Raw genomic sequence first — 17,659 nt, 5'->3', positions numbered from 1 at the left:
TTGGATTACTTTTAGATGACTGATTGCATATTTTGATATACAACTAGTTGTATATAAATGTATTTAGTACCAATTAGCGCTCCTTTCATTAAACACTAGTAAACATAAACAAAAACTTGCTATTTGCCAGTTCCTGAGTAAAGCAAAGGTGCTTAAATGGTCCAAAAATTGTAACACTGTTACCTAACTTAAGGTTTATACTTCTGCGTCGAACCTACGCCATATGGTCCGCATAGTGGCCAACATGTTGGTTTGCATTTATAGTTCTGCGTTGGTGTGTCTGCGTTGTTTTGCGAGTACACAGCCAAAATGCTATTGTATTGAGAAAAAAAGCTCTCATTTCTGAAATAACTGTACATTTCATAAATAAACAAAGGCAATGCAATGGAATTCGTGGATTCAAAAGTATTTATTCAATTACTGAAGCATTGAAAACAAAACAGTTCATCAAAGTATGTAGTATTTAGGTACATATTTTGTATTATAAATGTTGCCTGCAATACAGAGAGAAAATAAATCAGGCATAGACTGTATGATTGCTTTTGACTCGCATATTTAGACGCTCCGTGCTGGAAAAAAAAAATCTAATTGATCAATAACTGCTTGCTTGACCAAACACACAATGGGTGTCGTTTTAAAGCTTAAAATCTTTACTATGCATTTAGGCAAAATAACCAACTCTTAACAGGCACTTATTTAATCTGCTGACAAATTAGAAGTGTTCCGTTTTCATAACTTATAAATATGAGTATTTACACCATACTGTCAAACATATGGTCATAACATCATACAGATAGGAAAATTCTGGATTAGAATATGACAAGTATTGTTTCACTCATATTCCTGATAGAGTAAAAGACCCGAGGAAAAAGGCTTTATTAGATGTAAACAGATGTGTCTTTTGTCGCGTTTTCGCATGTTCATATAAAACAGAATATAAAAACAGCAGATGCCCACAAAAAACGAAACTGGTACAAACACAAAGTGACACGATCATGCAGTGCTGCTGCCTCAGATATTTTCTTGTCATGCTGGGGGGCGGTCTCTGCTAAAGTGGACCAATCACAGCTGTTGTTGTCTGTGTCGACGTGACGCGCAGTTGAATTTTTGAAGAGGTGCACATCAGGCTACGCCGTAACCACCGTAGCTACGCGTAGCGTACGGCATAGGTTCGACACAGAACTATAAATAGGCCTTTGGAAGACAATGAGAACATGCTTGTATTTTTCATTTTAAGAGAATTGTTGTTAATTATGAAATTAGGGTTTGGAATTTATTTATTTTATTTTTTTATCCAGCTTTGAAATCGATAATGAGAAAATGTCTCTAGAAATAATATAAAGATGCACGATTTGTACCTCATAATTATTCATGAGAAGGTGTCGCCTTAACCTATGAGAGATGCTTTTTCTGCTATCCTGAAACATGGGACAAAGTGCATTTGCATGGTGCAAAAGCGCAAAGTTGCATGTGACTGGCACCTCTGAAATGTTACGGACCTCTCTTAAAATTTAAGAGCAGAATCAGTAGTTACTAGTTATTGTCGATGGCTGATTGGAAATGCAATCAAGAGTGTAATCATGTAACCCAGAAGTAAATAATCCTATGGCACACAATATACAATGTAATGTAATCCAATTACAAGTACTCAGTTGTTGGAATCTTTCCAGCACTGTAAGAAGCTTTTGCATATGTGAATGGATACTGGAAAGAGACTTTTTAAATAAAGAAAAATCCAACTACAGAAATTGAATTGGTAATGCACAATCAGAAGTTCATCCTAGAGCTGATATCCCAATTTTTTTTTTAAGACAACTTTACAGCTACAATAATGCACACATTTGTACTGAAGACAATATAAGTGCTTTAACCCTGCTATGGTATTCATAAATGAGCCCTACTTTTGGTCCTCCCGGTGTAACAAAATGTATTAACTTATTTACATGTACATTTCTCAATTTGACCATACATTTGCATATGCAAGTAAGCACATTTATGAAACTTTTAAGTACAGTAAAAACCTATACTTCTATAAGTTGAAATATTAAGAAAATGAGACTGTGACATATATTGAAGGCAGATTGCTGCCATCTGGTGAACAAAATATAAATAACATGAAAACCATGTTGTGACTATAATAAACTGTAGATGTATGCAGTGTTCTGGAGATGTGCGTGGGTGTGTTATTGCCTCACCACCGCATTTCTGAGTGTCTGTGTGTTTTTTATTGTGGCTGATTTATTGGTTTTATTACACAGATAAAAAAAAAATGGCTCTGTGTAATGGTCTTCCCATTCATTTTCAATGGTGCACTCTAACTTTTTGTCTCACCCTATCATGATGGCTGCCTCGGTGTGGAGCTCCTCAGTTCTTTTGTTGTTTTTATTTGTTTGTCCTGTGTTTAGTAATCTTTTTCCAGTCAGTTTTAACAGAGACGAACTGTTGAACATTCGACAGCATGTACCAGACAATCTTTTCCCGGTTTCTGAATATTCAGACATTTTGCTAGACATTTTAGTTGGAGGCGTGGCTTTGTTGTTCAGGAGACGCAGGCGAGGGAGACAAGCCGGTGTGCTGGTCAAACTCCGTCGGCACGGATTTCGAACAGTGCTGCCGAGTATTCACTTAGCGAATCTCCTCTCTCTTCCTAACAAAATGGACGAACTACATCTCCTCACCTGCACAAACAAGGACTTTTCAGCCTCTGCTGCCTTGTGCTTCACAGTAACCTGGCTGAGTGAAGCCATTCTGGACAGCGCGTTACATCTGCCGGGCTTCCGGCTGTTCAGAGCGGATCGCATTGTGGAGTTAACGGGGAAAACGAGAGGCGGTGGAACATGCTTTTATATCAATGAAAGATGGTGTACAGATGTAACAACGTTAAAGAGGATGTGCTGTCCTAATTTGGAAGCGCTCTTTATTAACTGTAAGCCTTTCTACTCGCCACGGGAGTTTTCCTCGTTTATTCTGGTGAGTGTGTATATCGCACCAAATGCGTGTTTGAACACAGCGCTGCAACAGCTGGCTGATCAGATCACAGACATGGAACAACAATACCTGGACTCAGTTATTATTATTCTTGGGGATTTTAACAAAGCAAATCTCACGTGAACTGCCCAAATACAAACAGCACATCACATGCCCCACCAGAGACAGGAACATACTGGAACATTGTTACACAACAATAAAGGATGCATATCGCTCTGTCCCTAGAGCAGCTTTGGGACTCTCTGATCACTGTCTGGTTCATCTTCCAACCTACAGGCAGAAATTAAAATCAACCTAGCCAGTAGTAAGGACTATATAGAGATGGACCTATGAAGCAGAGCGGGAACTACAAGCCTGCTTCGATTGCACAGATTGGAGTGTTTTTGAGGCTGCAGCCACAGACCTGGACGAGCTCACAGATACTGTTACATCATATATCAGTTTCTGTGAGGATATGTGCATTCTTACTAGGACTTATTTAAAGTTCAACAACGACAAACCGTGGATACAGCAGAGCTCAGGCAGCTTTGTCAGGCCAAAGAGGATGCTTACAGGGGTGGGGATAATGTCTTGTACAAAAAGGCCAGGAACACACTGAACAAGGAAATCAGAGTGGCTAAAAAAGATACTCTGAGAAGCTGAAAAACAAGTTTTCAGCTAACGACCCTGCATCAGTGTGGAGTGGCATGAAACAACTCACAAATTACAGGACTCCTACCCCCAACCCTGTAGGGAACCAACAACTGGCTGATGACCTGAATGTGTTGTTCTGCTGATTTGAAAGGCCCAATCTCACACCCCACACCCACACTGACCTTCACTTCACACAAACACCAACACCTCCAGAAACCCCCCTGCTGCTACTCAACCTGCACTTAAGATCTGTGAAGATGATGTGAGCTGCGTCTTTCGGAAACAAAAAAAGAGGAAGGCTTCAGGCCCAGATGGCGTCTCACCAGCGTGTCTTCGATCCTGTGCTAACCAGCTGGCCCCCATCTTCACACAGATCTTCAATAGATCACTGGAGCAGTGTGAAGTCTTCTTGCATCTGTACAATCAGCACTGGTGCCCCCCAGGGATGTGTGCTCTCCCCACTACTCTTCTCCCTCTACACCAGTGACTGCATTGCCAAGGACCCCTCTGTCAAGCTCCTGAAGTTTGCAGACGACACCACTGTCATCGGCCTCATCCGTGATGACAATGAGTCTGCATACAGAAGGGAGGTTAAACAGCTGGCTGTCTGGTGCAGTCAAAACAACCTTGAGCTGAACACGCTCAAAACGGTGGAGATCATTGTGGACTTTAGGAGAAACACCCCAACACTGACCCCCCTCACCATTCTAAACAGCACCGTGGCAGCAGTGGAGTCATTCAGGTTCCTGGGCACTACCATCTCACAGGACCTGAAGTGGGAGACCCACATTGACTCCATTGTGAAAAAAGGCCCAGCAGAGGTTGTACTTCAACTGGCCACAGGCACTGCTGATACAGTTTTACTCATTGAGTCTGTCTTCTGCACTTCAATAACTGTCTGGTTTGGTTCAGCCACGAAATCAGACATCAGAAGACTACAAAGGACAGTTCAAACTGCTGAGAGGATTATTATTTGCCCCCTGTTTTTGTATTGTTGTACACTGGAAGCTCCTGTCACCAAGACAAATTCCCTGTATGTGTAAGCATACTTGGCAATAAAGCTGATTCTGATTCTTTCTGCATCCTCCATCTCATTTTCTTGCTCTGTTTCTCCATGCATCACTTTTGTTTGTCACTGCTGATTTATTTTAAGAAGTCATTATAATATAGGGGACCTGGGTAGCTTAGCGAGTATTGACGCTGACTACCACCCCTGGAATCGCAAGTTCGAATCCAAGGCATGCTGAGTGACTCAAGCCAGGTCTAAGCAACCAAATTGGCCCGGTTGCTAGGGAGGGTAGAGTCACATGGGGTAACCTCCTCGTGGTCACGATTAGTGGCTCTCGCTCTCAATGGGGCGCGTGGTAAGTTGTGCGTGGATCGCGGAGAATTGCATGAGCCTCCACATGCGGAGTCTCCGCGGTGTCATGCACAATGAGCCACGTGATAAGATGCACAGAAGCGGAGGCAACTGAGACTTGTCCTCCACCACCCGGATTGAGGTGAGTAACTGCCCACCACGAGGACCTAGTAAGTAGTGGGAATTGGGCATTCCAAATTGGGAGAAAAGGGGATAAAAAAAATAAATTAAATAAAGAATAAGTCATTATAATTTCAGCCTTATATGCAGTTTTTTTTTTTTTTTTCTAAGGCCTCTCTGATGCTGCTGTATGAGTTGAAATAGCTCGTTTTGACTCCCTGGACTGATGCTGCATAATGTCATAATACTCCATTCCGGCTGTCGTGCAAGACTTATACACTCTTATGAGAGGCTGAAAGGTTTTGACCCCAGTAATATTCTTGACATCATACAAATGCAACATTCATTCATTCAGTTGTTAATCATTACTCTGAAATTGGCACGTTATTATTTGCCTTATTTCAGGTCAGCGTTAATTTTTATTTCTTCACCATCATGCAGTTTCAAACCTGTATGACTGACTTTTATTTCCGTGGAACACAAAATGAAATGTTAGGCAGAGTCACCATTCACTATGATTATATGGAATAAACGATGCAATAAAAGTGAGTGGTGACTAAAACTAACATTCTTCCCAATATGTCCATTTGTGTTCCATGGAAGAAAATATCTAATATGATTTTGGAGCAACATGAGGGTGAGTAAATGATGACAGTTTTAATTTTTGGGTGAACGATTCCTTTAAGCAGTCTTTGAGGATGTGATTGGTTGTCCCCCTGATGGAGGAGCTCCCGTGAGTGCTGGACCCTCAGGCCCAGTGGTGGCAAGAACTCTTTAGTCTCTCTCTGTTTTAGAGTCACATCCAACCTTTGGGCTATTTATCACCTGCAGATAATGAGACTGGCTAATGAGAAAAAGAGAGAGAGACAGGAATGAAAATGTGAGTGGTGCGTATGTATGAGACGAGAGAGTCTCCCGTAAGAGAGAGAGAGAGAGAGAATGAGAAGGGTGTGTGTGCATTTCAAAAAGACAGAGATTAAAGTTCAGGAGCTGAGTTAGGACTGGGGCATGCTCTCTAAAGTGACAATCTGCTCTTTAAAGAATACAACACACCCACTTAAGGGGAAAACAATTGAAAATTCTGTTATTTTATTTACTCATATTTGGAGCTTGGCAGCCCCAGTCCCCATTATGAAAAAGAGCAATTTGGACATTCTGCATTGTTTCTGCATCTTTTGAATCATCAAATGGGTTTGAGTATGACTAAATGATAACCAGTGTTCATTTTTACAGTTGTTTTTTTATTTATTTATAATTTTACTTTTAAATGTAACTAATTTTGATCCTTTCAATTTAGTCATTATTTTTCATTTTATATTCATTCATTTTTGTTGATGATGTGCAAAATGACAAAGCATGTTAGACTTTAGCCAAATATTTAAACATTTTGAAAAATGTATCAAACCTGTAAAAGAGAAGTTACGATGGTTGTGAGTTATTTTAGCATTTTAGGCAGTTTAGGATTTAGTATTATGTGTATCGTGTAGGAAACGGCATATTTACAATGCAAGTTATGCATTCTAACTAACAGGTAACTTGGTTTAAGTTCACGTGTGCGTTTGCCTCATTATGCAAATGTACGTTGAAATATTAAGTTATCTTGTTGATTTAGCTGATTAATCTTATATATGATGCGTTTATGTGAAGTAATTAACCATTGAGTATAGTAGTTCAGTTTACCGTTTTTTGCTCGTTCTGTTCATTGTTCAAGCTGGGAAATAAGCATACTATGACTGGATTTCTTGAATCAGTTTTTTGTACATATTTCTACATTGTACATTAATATCTTGCAGTGTTATTTTTTGTTAAAGTTAATAAAATTTTTGACATGATGCAACATTTTTTTCATCTTGTTTCCGTTGCTGTGACCCCCAAAAAAAAAAAATAAAAAATCAACAAACATTTTCGCCAGTAATTTTGTTGAAGAGAATAATACTGACAGTGACAATTTTCTTTTTTGGTAGAACTGTCCCTTTAAGTGAAAAGTGAATTTTGTCAGTGTTCTTTGATCTAACAACCAACGATTGCTTTGCTTATTGTATCAGACTGCTGGGTGTACAGGTCTTGTTATGTCCAGTTAACCTTTGCGGGATGAAGCTGTTCTTGCGTTCACTGCATGCAGCCAAACTGTCATTTTTAAGAGCCAGTTACAGGCAAACATCGACATGTCAGCCAGCCACAGAAATCCTCTTTTCTCCTTGCATGGTTCAGTTACCAGGCTCCCATGTCTTCGCAGAGCACGCTTGATTTGTCCAATACAATGACAAGTACTTTCTATCTCGACAATCGACACAGAGCTTAGTTTCGTCTGCTGATTTTGCTATTCAACACTGTTGCAAGTGTCCAGCAGACATAATGGAATGGAAATATTGAATTTGTTCATTGTTTAAGACTCAGAGGGACATTTGTTTCTTGATTCTGGTGACACGGCAGCTTGAACACTGCAGCTGCACTTCTATGTTAACCCCATCTCATGGGTCAAATATCATACCGTTTCAGACTGCTCTGGTGCATAACAAAAGTACACATCACTATATGTAAATGTACTTAAAAGTAATTAAGTAATCTATTTACAATAATTTTTATTATAATGTGTTCCACTACTTTTGATAAAGGAATTAGATTACATTAACTAATTACTTTGTAATCAGATTACACCCAACTCAGTAAATCAGGGCAGTGTCTAAATGGTCAACTTCACATTGGGCTTCTTTTAATTTGGAATAAATTTTACTCTGCGAGCAATGCAACATTACTAAAACGCTCCCGTTACCATCAACAAAGCTTTCACTGCATAGTTTTGCGTGACTGTTTGAGCCTTGCGAGTTCTAGTCTTTCGCAAATGCTCGCATTTTGCTGCCGCAAATAGAAGTGATAAGGCTGCTTAAAGCTAGCTCATTAGAACCGGTGGTCAACCCCTGCAAAAAACACATTATAAGTTGAAAATAATCTGGTAATTCCATGCAATAAACCTTAATGGACTGCTTTAATTGACACTTTTCTCAATTAGTTTAATAGTGGCAGCGGTAATTGTAATCTCAATTATTTATTCAATTAATTGTGTAGCCCTAGATGACTATATTTGTTTTCTGAAGGTCTGTACGGTCTGTGACATTTATGATCAACTAGCAAAACATTTCCTTCACATACGGTGGCACAGCGTTTGTTTCCCTGACTACACACACACATACTCTAATGTAAGTCAGCATGGCTTTCCTCAATTTTATTTTTTTTTGCTGGGGGGGAAGGAGTTGCTGTGGATATTTTATAGGCAGACTGAAAATGGGTTGTCCTCTCTTTCACCGTCAGGGGTTTCTATCTGTATTATATTCCATCGGCACAGTTCTTTTGCCATCCTGAAAGCCCCTCCATCAGAAGAGGATTTTCAGTGCATTCAATGCAATGTTTCAGTGCGGTGATATGTTTCTTAGAAGTCTGTGGTCGATATGATTTTATTATTTTCCAAATATCAGAGCATGTGGGCGTAGCTAATGTGGGTTTAAGTGAGTTATTTGCAGCACAGATAAATGCTGGTGTTAAAGCTTGAGGATTTCAAAACGCTTCATGATCTATGCTTTTTCAGTCAATATGCTTGCTGTGTTTTGAAGATCAAGTTCACAGGGTTAACAATCCGATCTCTCCAAATTCTCCCACAAGCAACCTCTCACCCTGATTTCTGTTTTTAGTCTCTCTGTTGTTTAGTTCTGGGTTTGCTTGTTTTCCCTCAAGCATTGCATCTCTGTGCATCAGTGCTTGGAATGAACCAAACCCAGTGTTTGGGTTGTCACGATACCAACATTTCCATAGTTGAATCCAATAACAGTGAAATATGCTATCTAATATGCTATCGAAAATGTTCCTTTTTATTTTAAAAAAGTGATATTAATATTGACATATTAAATTAAAACAATGGCATGTAGCCTTTTAAATATTTCTCAAAATAATAAAGGCTTTCCAAGCAATTAATGAAGTAAACAGTCAATAATAAAGAACAAAACAAAAATCAAAGTTTTTTTCTTTTTCATTTCAGTATTGTTTGATTTAATATTATCGATTTAATAGACAGAAGCAGGTCTGTTAGGCTGCATTTACAGTGGAAGGCTAATGCACGTTTCATATTTTTACTAGGGATGCACTGATACCACTTTTTCTCTTCCGATTCTGGTATTGGAAAGCTCAGTATCTCCCAGTCCGATACCAGTGTTGTTTTTTGCATAATCACTTTAGAATATCTTTGTGTGGATCTAATTGGGTGTACTCTTTAATATGTAAAGAAACACAAACCTCTAACTACACAATATTTCAATAAAAATATATAGCTTATTAGAAAAAATGTAACTAGAAAACTGGATAATGTTGCAAAAATTAACAGTAATTCCAGTACAAGTCATCAGTAGAAAAGAAGCCAGTTTCTTTTACAATTTTTTTTTTTTTTTCAACTTGTATCTGGACTTTAAAGGAATCAGATCTCTTTTTTTTGTTCAATTAGTTGTAAGATATCAGCCCACTTTTCATATCACACAGTTTTGGAACCCATTCAACTTAAATATTATAATTTGTAAACAAATAATAATAATAATAATAATAATAATAATTATTATTATTATTATTGACTTTTAGAATTTTAAGTAGAGCAGTTATATCCACCTTTTTCCTGACTTCTCCATAGGTGGCGCCATTATGGCAAGAGACTTCCTCTCGGATGCTCCACACTTCCTCTTAGTTGTTGTTATCAGCTAAACTAACATTACTGGTGATGGCGAGCAGCTAAGGGTCTGGATAATTATGTGCTGTTATAGGGTGTTATAACAACTACAGGTGGCTTAAAAACTACTGTAAAATGAATGTCACAACAATAAGCCCCCACAAAATCTGCCAATGCTGAAACATTCCAAGTCAAACTAGATATAATAAGCAGAGGTTGCATTAAACTAAATTTCTGTCACTTGCCTATTTTTTAAAACAAGATAATTCCAAATGATGTCCGTCATTTTGGAAGATAAAAATGAAAAACATTTAAACCAAGCTCCTTGTTGTTTTTTTATTAATTAGCTTTACGATGTTCATATCTCATATGTCGCACCGTGAGTGTATGTGAATGAGGGAGAGACAGAGTTGTTCTCGGCAGAGTGCGTGAGAAGGCGGCGCTTGTTAATGCAGAAATAATGCCATTAATCTGAAGATTTTTAAATGGAACCTATGATGACCATACACCCTCTTTTCACGGACATGTCCTCTGTTTCTAACCTTAAAGCATCCGGTCGGATTTCTAGATTCCCTAAATGTCCGGGATTTGGCTGTTTTCATGTTGAAGTGCTCAACAAGAAACACAATGAAATCTAGCGCATCATATTCGTGGATTCTCTCTCTCTGCATGCTGTATGTCTGTCTCTCTCTCTCTTTCACACACATACACACACACATACAGGGCGCGTGCAGCGAGCGCTAGAGTCCGGTAACTTTGCCATGCAAATGTGTGTGATTGTGTTCTCATTTATTTGGGATTGCCGTCAAAACCTAATGTCCATATGCAGACATTAGTGAGAAAGTAATTTACGTTAAGTAAACACAGACTGTTCTTCGTTTTTGGCTGTTGTTAGTGATATTATAGTGCTTGGTAATGGGAATAAGTTGCGAAGTGGATATCTGTTACATCCGCATCGGAAGAACGCGCTGAGCATAATGGGTAATTTCGCTGCCTGTGGAAAAAGGTGGATATTTCAATCATGCATCTTTAACTTTAAAACCCTCAGGCTTTTATTTTGACATTCTGAAATCTCCAGGATGTCCTGTATGTGTCTGTCTGTAGGCAAGTTCACAGTAGTTTAAATCACTTCTAATTCAAATTCTGGTGAAATGCTCCTCCGGTGCCGTTCTAAATGCATTTTATAAGTGAAACGAACTATTGAGCAGCTACATCTGAGATGTTGTTCGTGAGTAGCGCTCGGATATTTTGCGCCACGTGAAGGCTAAAAATAGCCACGAGTGCTAGCGGCTTGCGCGTGTGCGTCAAAAGAGCAGTGCCATTCACTAACGTGCTGGCATACTATATATTTACTTATTAAACACTGCCTTTTGCGATTCACAGAGATATCACAGGTGGCTTTGAATAAAATGCATGTGTCATGGGCTATTTTAATGGTGTTTTTATGGTTCTTTTATGTCATTTTTGGAGCTTGACTGTAACGAACATGACTAACACGGTATCGGATTTGGATCTGGTATACCTGATCGGTCTAAAAACATCAGTATTGAAGCCGATACCGATCCAGGTATCGGATCGGTGCATCCATAATTTTTACGCTTAATATATTTTTGTCCTAACAGCGTGTTTACATTAATGTCTCGCCAAGATGGATTGCATTTTAACCAAGAAGTGTAATGGACACTTCACATCACTACAAGCACTTTTTACAAGCATGCTAGGAGTGTTTGTAGTTTGTATACAAGCAGCGGCTTGTCTGTCAGACAATGGTTAGATAGTTAGTTAGTACTCCGCACTACCGGTACTGTAAAAAAAAAAAAAAAAAACTTTCAAATTTTAGCATTGACTTGGTGCGAGGTGCCGGTACTTTTGACATTCCTACCCAGAGTCTTTAATCTGTGATTTCAATAGCTGGTAGAGCAACATCACCTGATTCTTCTCAACGTTCCTTCCCAGAACACAAAAAAATGACATCATATTTCTTTCTATTTTAGGTTGAGTGCTTCTGAATGTGCTGTTGTATATTAATTCATACTGCCTTTGCCCCAGCTGCAGTATGGGATGCTGGAATATTGAGCATACTGTGTGTGCTGTGTTTGTGCCCTTTCTCCGGAAAAACTGAAAAAACAAAATCTTTCTTCTGAAACATGTAAATTATGTTCTATTTCTAGATTAGTAATGCGTGTGGCAGTGTTGTCTCGAGGAGCTTGAGGAGTCTCACGGCTGACACACCAAGAGATCGTGACAATGAGACGTGTCCTCAACAGATCCTCATGCACTGCTGTGGCTTTATAGGGAAAATGAGGGATATGAGATTTTAAAAGAATGGAAAAATAGGAGGAGTGGAATTTAAAAGGGATGATGAGGAGGAAGACAGGAAGCTTTGCAGAAAGGAGCTCCTTTTTAGATGAAAGTAATATGAGACTTCGGCTGCATCCCAATTCCCGTAATTTCACAGTGTACTGAATCTGATGAAGTAGTAACTTCTCAGCTGTCAGTGAAGTGCATTCTGTTGGTACAGGTGTGTAGTGTAAATATATTCCTGGGCATACTGTGTCCGCCATGTTGACTTTGTCTCTTGACCTTTCAAAAATTGTTTATGACCTTCAAGTCAACAATTAACCTGTATGTTGTTAAATGAGTACAATTTATTAGTGAGCAAGTACTTTCTTGGTAGCTATTGCGCAGTCTCAGAGTTCTCTTACAGTTTCAGCTTAAGAAAGCCAGATTAGGCAGGTATTGTTTGCCTACTGTATCGTGAATACTGCATATTCAGATGTCCTAGTCATTTGACATACTACTTTTTGTATACTGAGTAGCAGGGAAGAATGTATATTTAAAAGCAGTGTTGTGCATGTTTGGGAAGAAAGGATATTTTTCAGTTATTATGTGCTATTGATATCTCTTCTTCTTTCTATTCCTATTCTCTTTCCAGGAGAAGAACAAGGACAAAGACAAGCGTTTCCGACCTCTCTACGACATTCCTTACATGTTTGAGGCACGGGAATTTTTGAGAAATAAGCTCATCGGGAAGAAGGTGAGAGATAATATAATTCTTATAAATCTTTGGATGTGTTCTTTAATTATGAAAGTTTTTTTATTTTTCTTTCTCTGTGATTTTTTTTTTTTTCTACTGTCAACTGCTTATGAAAGTAAAGTTGATTTTCTTTTTCTGTGTTCTTTGGAGTCAATGAGCACGTTGATCACACAGACCTTGAACACATAGACTTTATTCATAGAACCAGAAAGGAAAATTTTTTCAGTGATAAATACAAAGATTGGCAAAGCACGGGGATTTGACATGAGAGTATGTGTACACACAAATATGTGCATGCACACAAACACATTAAATGATTGACTAAAACAGATTACAAATGCAGGAAAAAGAAACATGCCGTCCACAAACCATTTTACTGCCATGATGTGATGTATTTCCAAGTGAAAGAATATTCAATGAAAAAATGTAGGGTGGGAATTGATTTTTATCTATGGGGAATTGATTGGATTGGAAATGGTGGTTTCTATATGACATAGGGTTGAAAAAATTAAGAGGGCTTGGTGACGGCGTTTCAGAGGGGAAGACAAAGTTATTACATTTTGATATAAGATTACAAAGAAACCTTTTTTTTTTTTCTTTAGTATTATGTTAACCAAATAATTGTTCAAAATAGAATGTTAATAAACGGGGCCAATTTAGATTTTGTGTTGAATTACTGTAAGTCTAAATTGTTTACATCTGTCATTTATAATGAGCAGAAATACTCTCAGCATAACCGATTTTTCAAAGACCAGCAGGGTATAAACTGGTGTGGGAAGTTATGGAAATTCTTCTAGTCATGTTGGGTCTCATTAAAGCATAATGGGCAGCCTGCTGTCAATAGTAAAGCTGTGGTTTGTTGTGTATTGAAGATCTTTCTCACCCAAACCATTCGTTGTTTATGTGCAGAATAATGGAAAACCCAGTTTGCAAGGGCCATTTGATTTACCACCATGGAAATCTGACAGCACATTTCCTCACACAGTCATTTTCTCATATATATACGAAAGGCACATGGATTACTACTGCAGATTTATATTATCCTTGTATCTATACAAGACAGCTCCTTGAAACCAATATTTTATTGCTGCTGCTTTTTTACGGAGGCCTGGTTCACTGACCTGGAATCATTTGAATATTTTGACACTAGAGATTGGAAACGGAAGAGTTTAATCTCAGATCAGTTTCTCGTGGGGCATTTCCTGTATGCACTCTGCAGGAGTAGTCAGAATAGTTTGATTTATACAACACTCTGCACGGTACGATGCCTGTTTGCATATTAATGCAAACAGTGTTGAAACCTTTGGATTTATTCAGCTCAAAAAGATACGAGTGAAGTGTTTGGCATGTAATTATCTTAAGGATTCACTTTTGACTCAATAATTTTCACAGAAGTACTTTGACTGACTTAAATTGTATAGCGTTAAGCATTCTCATAGTCAAAGGTAACATCTTAACATTTCTATAAATAAACAATCTTTAACTGCAGGCGTTTTTGGATTAATTTCTTTAAGGATGGAAGATTGGTGTGGATCAGTTGGAGTGGATCAAATGTAAAAGCTTAGAAATCAGTTGGAAACCCTTATTGATTGACCTCTCTTCTGAAGACTGTATTAGCTTTGACCCTTAATTTCTTTTACATTTACCTAATTTTCATAAATGAAACCCAGCAACGATTTACAAGCTGTTTTCAGTTTCTTTTTGTTGCTAGGACACAATGTCGTATGAGGATGAGGCCTTGGACTAAGGCATGCCACATTTTAGTATCTCCCCTGCTGTCCTAGCAACAGCTGTGAATTTTTTATTTATTTTTATATGGCCCAACTGTTAAAAGGCAAATAAAATCTGTGCAATCATTGAAGTTCATAACTCAAAAATGGGTCAATAATAAAGGACTGATTATTTTGTTGTTCTTGGTGGTGCTGTGGAACATTATAAATCTATTGGCTCATATCTGTCACATAATGACAGAAGGTAAGATTTTATGCAGCGATATTTATCAGTAAGTTTTACTGGCATTTTAAGGCATAACTCACTCTCCACAGGCCATCTCTCAGCAGGTCATGGGGTAAGTAGTACCTGACTCTCAGTTCCAGAATATGTGCAGACATGTGGTTGAAAGCAGCAGGGTCTTGCTTGGACTCGACTTCATTTGCTGCCACTCTCGTCCAGATGGATATTTTGAGGTTGAAGCCATCTTCCATAACCGTGGTATTAGGATGCAGTCTGTCGGGCATGGGTGTAGATGTCTTAAAGGGGCCCTCAAATAGGTTGTAGGTCAATTCTTCTACATCTCCTCATGTGTGTGATTATTAGGGATGCACCAATACCACTATCTCTTCCGATTCGGATACCTGGAATCTCAGTATCGGCCGAAATAGATCCCGATCCGATACAAGTGTTGTTTTTTCATAATCAGTTTAGAATACCTATACCTCACTCTGATACTAATTGGGGGTACTCTTTTATTTGCAAAGAAACACAAACCTTTATCTACACATTATTTTAATATAAATGTGTAGCCTATTAAGAAAAAAATATTTAAGGACAATGTAGCAGCTTAACAGCAGTTTAATTTATTTCTTATTCAAAATCTGGTAAAATGCTCCTCTGGTGCTGTTAAGTGAAACAATTGAGTATCTACATCTGAAATTTGGTTTGTGTGTAGCGTTCACATATTGTACACGGCTCTGAGAGCTGAAATAGCCGCGAGCGCATCAACAGCATGTGCATTCACTAACGCGCTGATGCTACGCATGCATACTAGATATTTATATAAACACAGCTTTTTGCGGCTCACAAAGCCATCACAGGTTTTCAAGTGCCTTTGAATCAAATGCACGAGCCATACAGACCAGTTTAATGGTTCTTTTGTCATTTTTTGGAGCTTGACAGTGATGACCATGACTAACACGGAGTATCGGATTTGGATCGAGCTCGTTGGACCGATACCTGATCTGTCTAAAAACGTTAGTATCAGATCGGTGCATTCCTAATGATTATGAGTTCAACAGCAAAATTAGCAAGAGAAAATTAAAGAACGAGGCATAGCTGACCCCCAGAGAGTTGAAGCCAGTTTTTTTTTATTTTTTTTAAATACATGAAAGGAGTGAATTGTTTAACTATTCTCTTAACGTGCATTCTTCTGCCAATTTGGTTGGCACACTTTACCAAAATACTCAGTCAGTGTATCCTTCACTGCTATTCAGCGGCACCAAAAATAACCAACTCATAAGAGTAATTCATTTGGGAATCGGACTACACTGTTTATGCTGTATGTTTTTGATTCACTAAAAAGAACCATCTCTTAGAAAAAGGCATTTTTGAGCAACCAGCTCATAGTTGGTTCATAATAATCAAAAACATACAGCGCGGGCAGTGTAGTCTGATTCCCGAAAAAAGACTCTTATGAGCTGTTTCTTTTTTTTGTGTTTCTAAAGTCCAAATAACTGTTAGTGTTCTCTTGTAAAGAAGTCACTTGATACTTAGTTGTTACTGATTGGTTGGTCATATAACAACGATATTACAATGATAATGAATGCATTAAATATGTTATGCGTTTAAATACGCATTGTTAGGCTTGGTATCTGTGCTATTTTATGTAAAGAATGAGTGAATGAATGAAATATGTCACCCGATTTTGTGTGAAGTATTATAGAGTTGGAGCCATAACCATTAAAAGGAGTCAGAACTGGAATTATTAAATTTCTTAATCAAGATTCCCATCCCTGGTTGCAGCACTAGAAGAGCAGGGAAAGGAGGGAGACGGGGAGTGTTGTTCATTTCAGATCGTGTTCCCTCCTTTTGAGAGGATGTAAAGAATGAGTGGCAATTATCAGCAGTGAGTAAAGGAGGTAGATCTGTGGAAAAGTGTGTTTCCATTTCTCACCCTCTGCGTATTGAAACCGAACTTCCCAGTGACATAATCCATAGCTAAATTTGGCCAGCTTTCTAAGTAGCGCCTCTGTAGAGGGTCTCTGCCTCAGCAAAAAAGTCAAATGAAAATGTTGCCTTAATCCACTTATCAGGAAAGAGCATGTTTGGATAATCCTGCCTGCTCAAAGTGCCTCCTGTTATATGGGTGTGAGTGTTTGTGTGTGTGAGGTGTGAAAAAGAGCCAGTGACTGAGCAGAATGTCAATGGCAAACGTTTGATGTCTGTTTGTGCAGGTATGTACCAGAAGTGCCACTTTTATTTATTAGTTTATTCATTTGTATGGAAGAGCGCGCTTAGTTTTCACATGTTGGTGAGAAATGCGATTGCCCTGATGCACGTTCTCCCTCTGCCGGGGCAGAGCTGTGGAGTTCTCATCCATCTTTTTCCACCTTTGTTTCAGCTTTTGCTTTAGAGGGAATAATTTGAGTCTAGCAGCTCACATTTTAATCCATGAAATATGTATTATCGGGTTTCCTGGCTATACCTTCTTTCACTGCATTTGACTCTCATGTACTTAAGATGGCCAAAGCCAGTTTTGATGAGGTGGTGCATGCATACACCACTTTAATCTTTCTGTTTTCCCCCCAAGACTTTTCAGTGGACCTGTCTCTGCTTTTGACAGGTGCTTTGCTGTAGAGCGCAACAGTTGGGTTCTGGAAATAAAAATCCTGATGAATTTTTCTGTAGGTGATGACAACTTATAAACATTTAAAGACAGACCTACCATGAGCTCCGAGGTTGTTAATCGATTGTATATGCTTCTGTTCAAGTCATGAGTCTGCGTTATTTCAACTTCATAAAAAAAAAAGTTTAATAGCAGAATTCCTACACTACCCCATGATCCTAAAGAGAAAAGATCCACCAATCTTTGCAGCCAACA

General features: G+C 38.5%; 1 protein-coding gene across 1 annotated transcript in view; it reads left to right on the top strand.

The window, feature by feature from the left end:
* The window catches only part of LOC127436756 (staphylococcal nuclease domain-containing protein 1), a 247,121-nt gene that overhangs the window by 45,332 nt on the left and 184,130 nt on the right, over positions 1–17,659 (top strand). Inside the window, exon 11 of the mRNA XM_051691102.1 lies at positions 12,742–12,843. Within this exon, the coding sequence (XP_051547062.1) occupies positions 12,742–12,843 (102 nt within the window). The remainder of the gene's footprint in view (positions 1–12,741; positions 12,844–17,659) is intronic.

This window comes from Myxocyprinus asiaticus, chromosome 47, assembly GCF_019703515.2.
Source record: "Myxocyprinus asiaticus isolate MX2 ecotype Aquarium Trade chromosome 47, UBuf_Myxa_2, whole genome shotgun sequence".
Classification (NCBI taxonomy): Eukaryota; Metazoa; Chordata; class Actinopteri; order Cypriniformes; family Catostomidae; genus Myxocyprinus; species Myxocyprinus asiaticus.
Note: the sequence above shows the minus strand (reverse complement) of the source record. Positions and strands in the feature narration are given on the sequence as shown.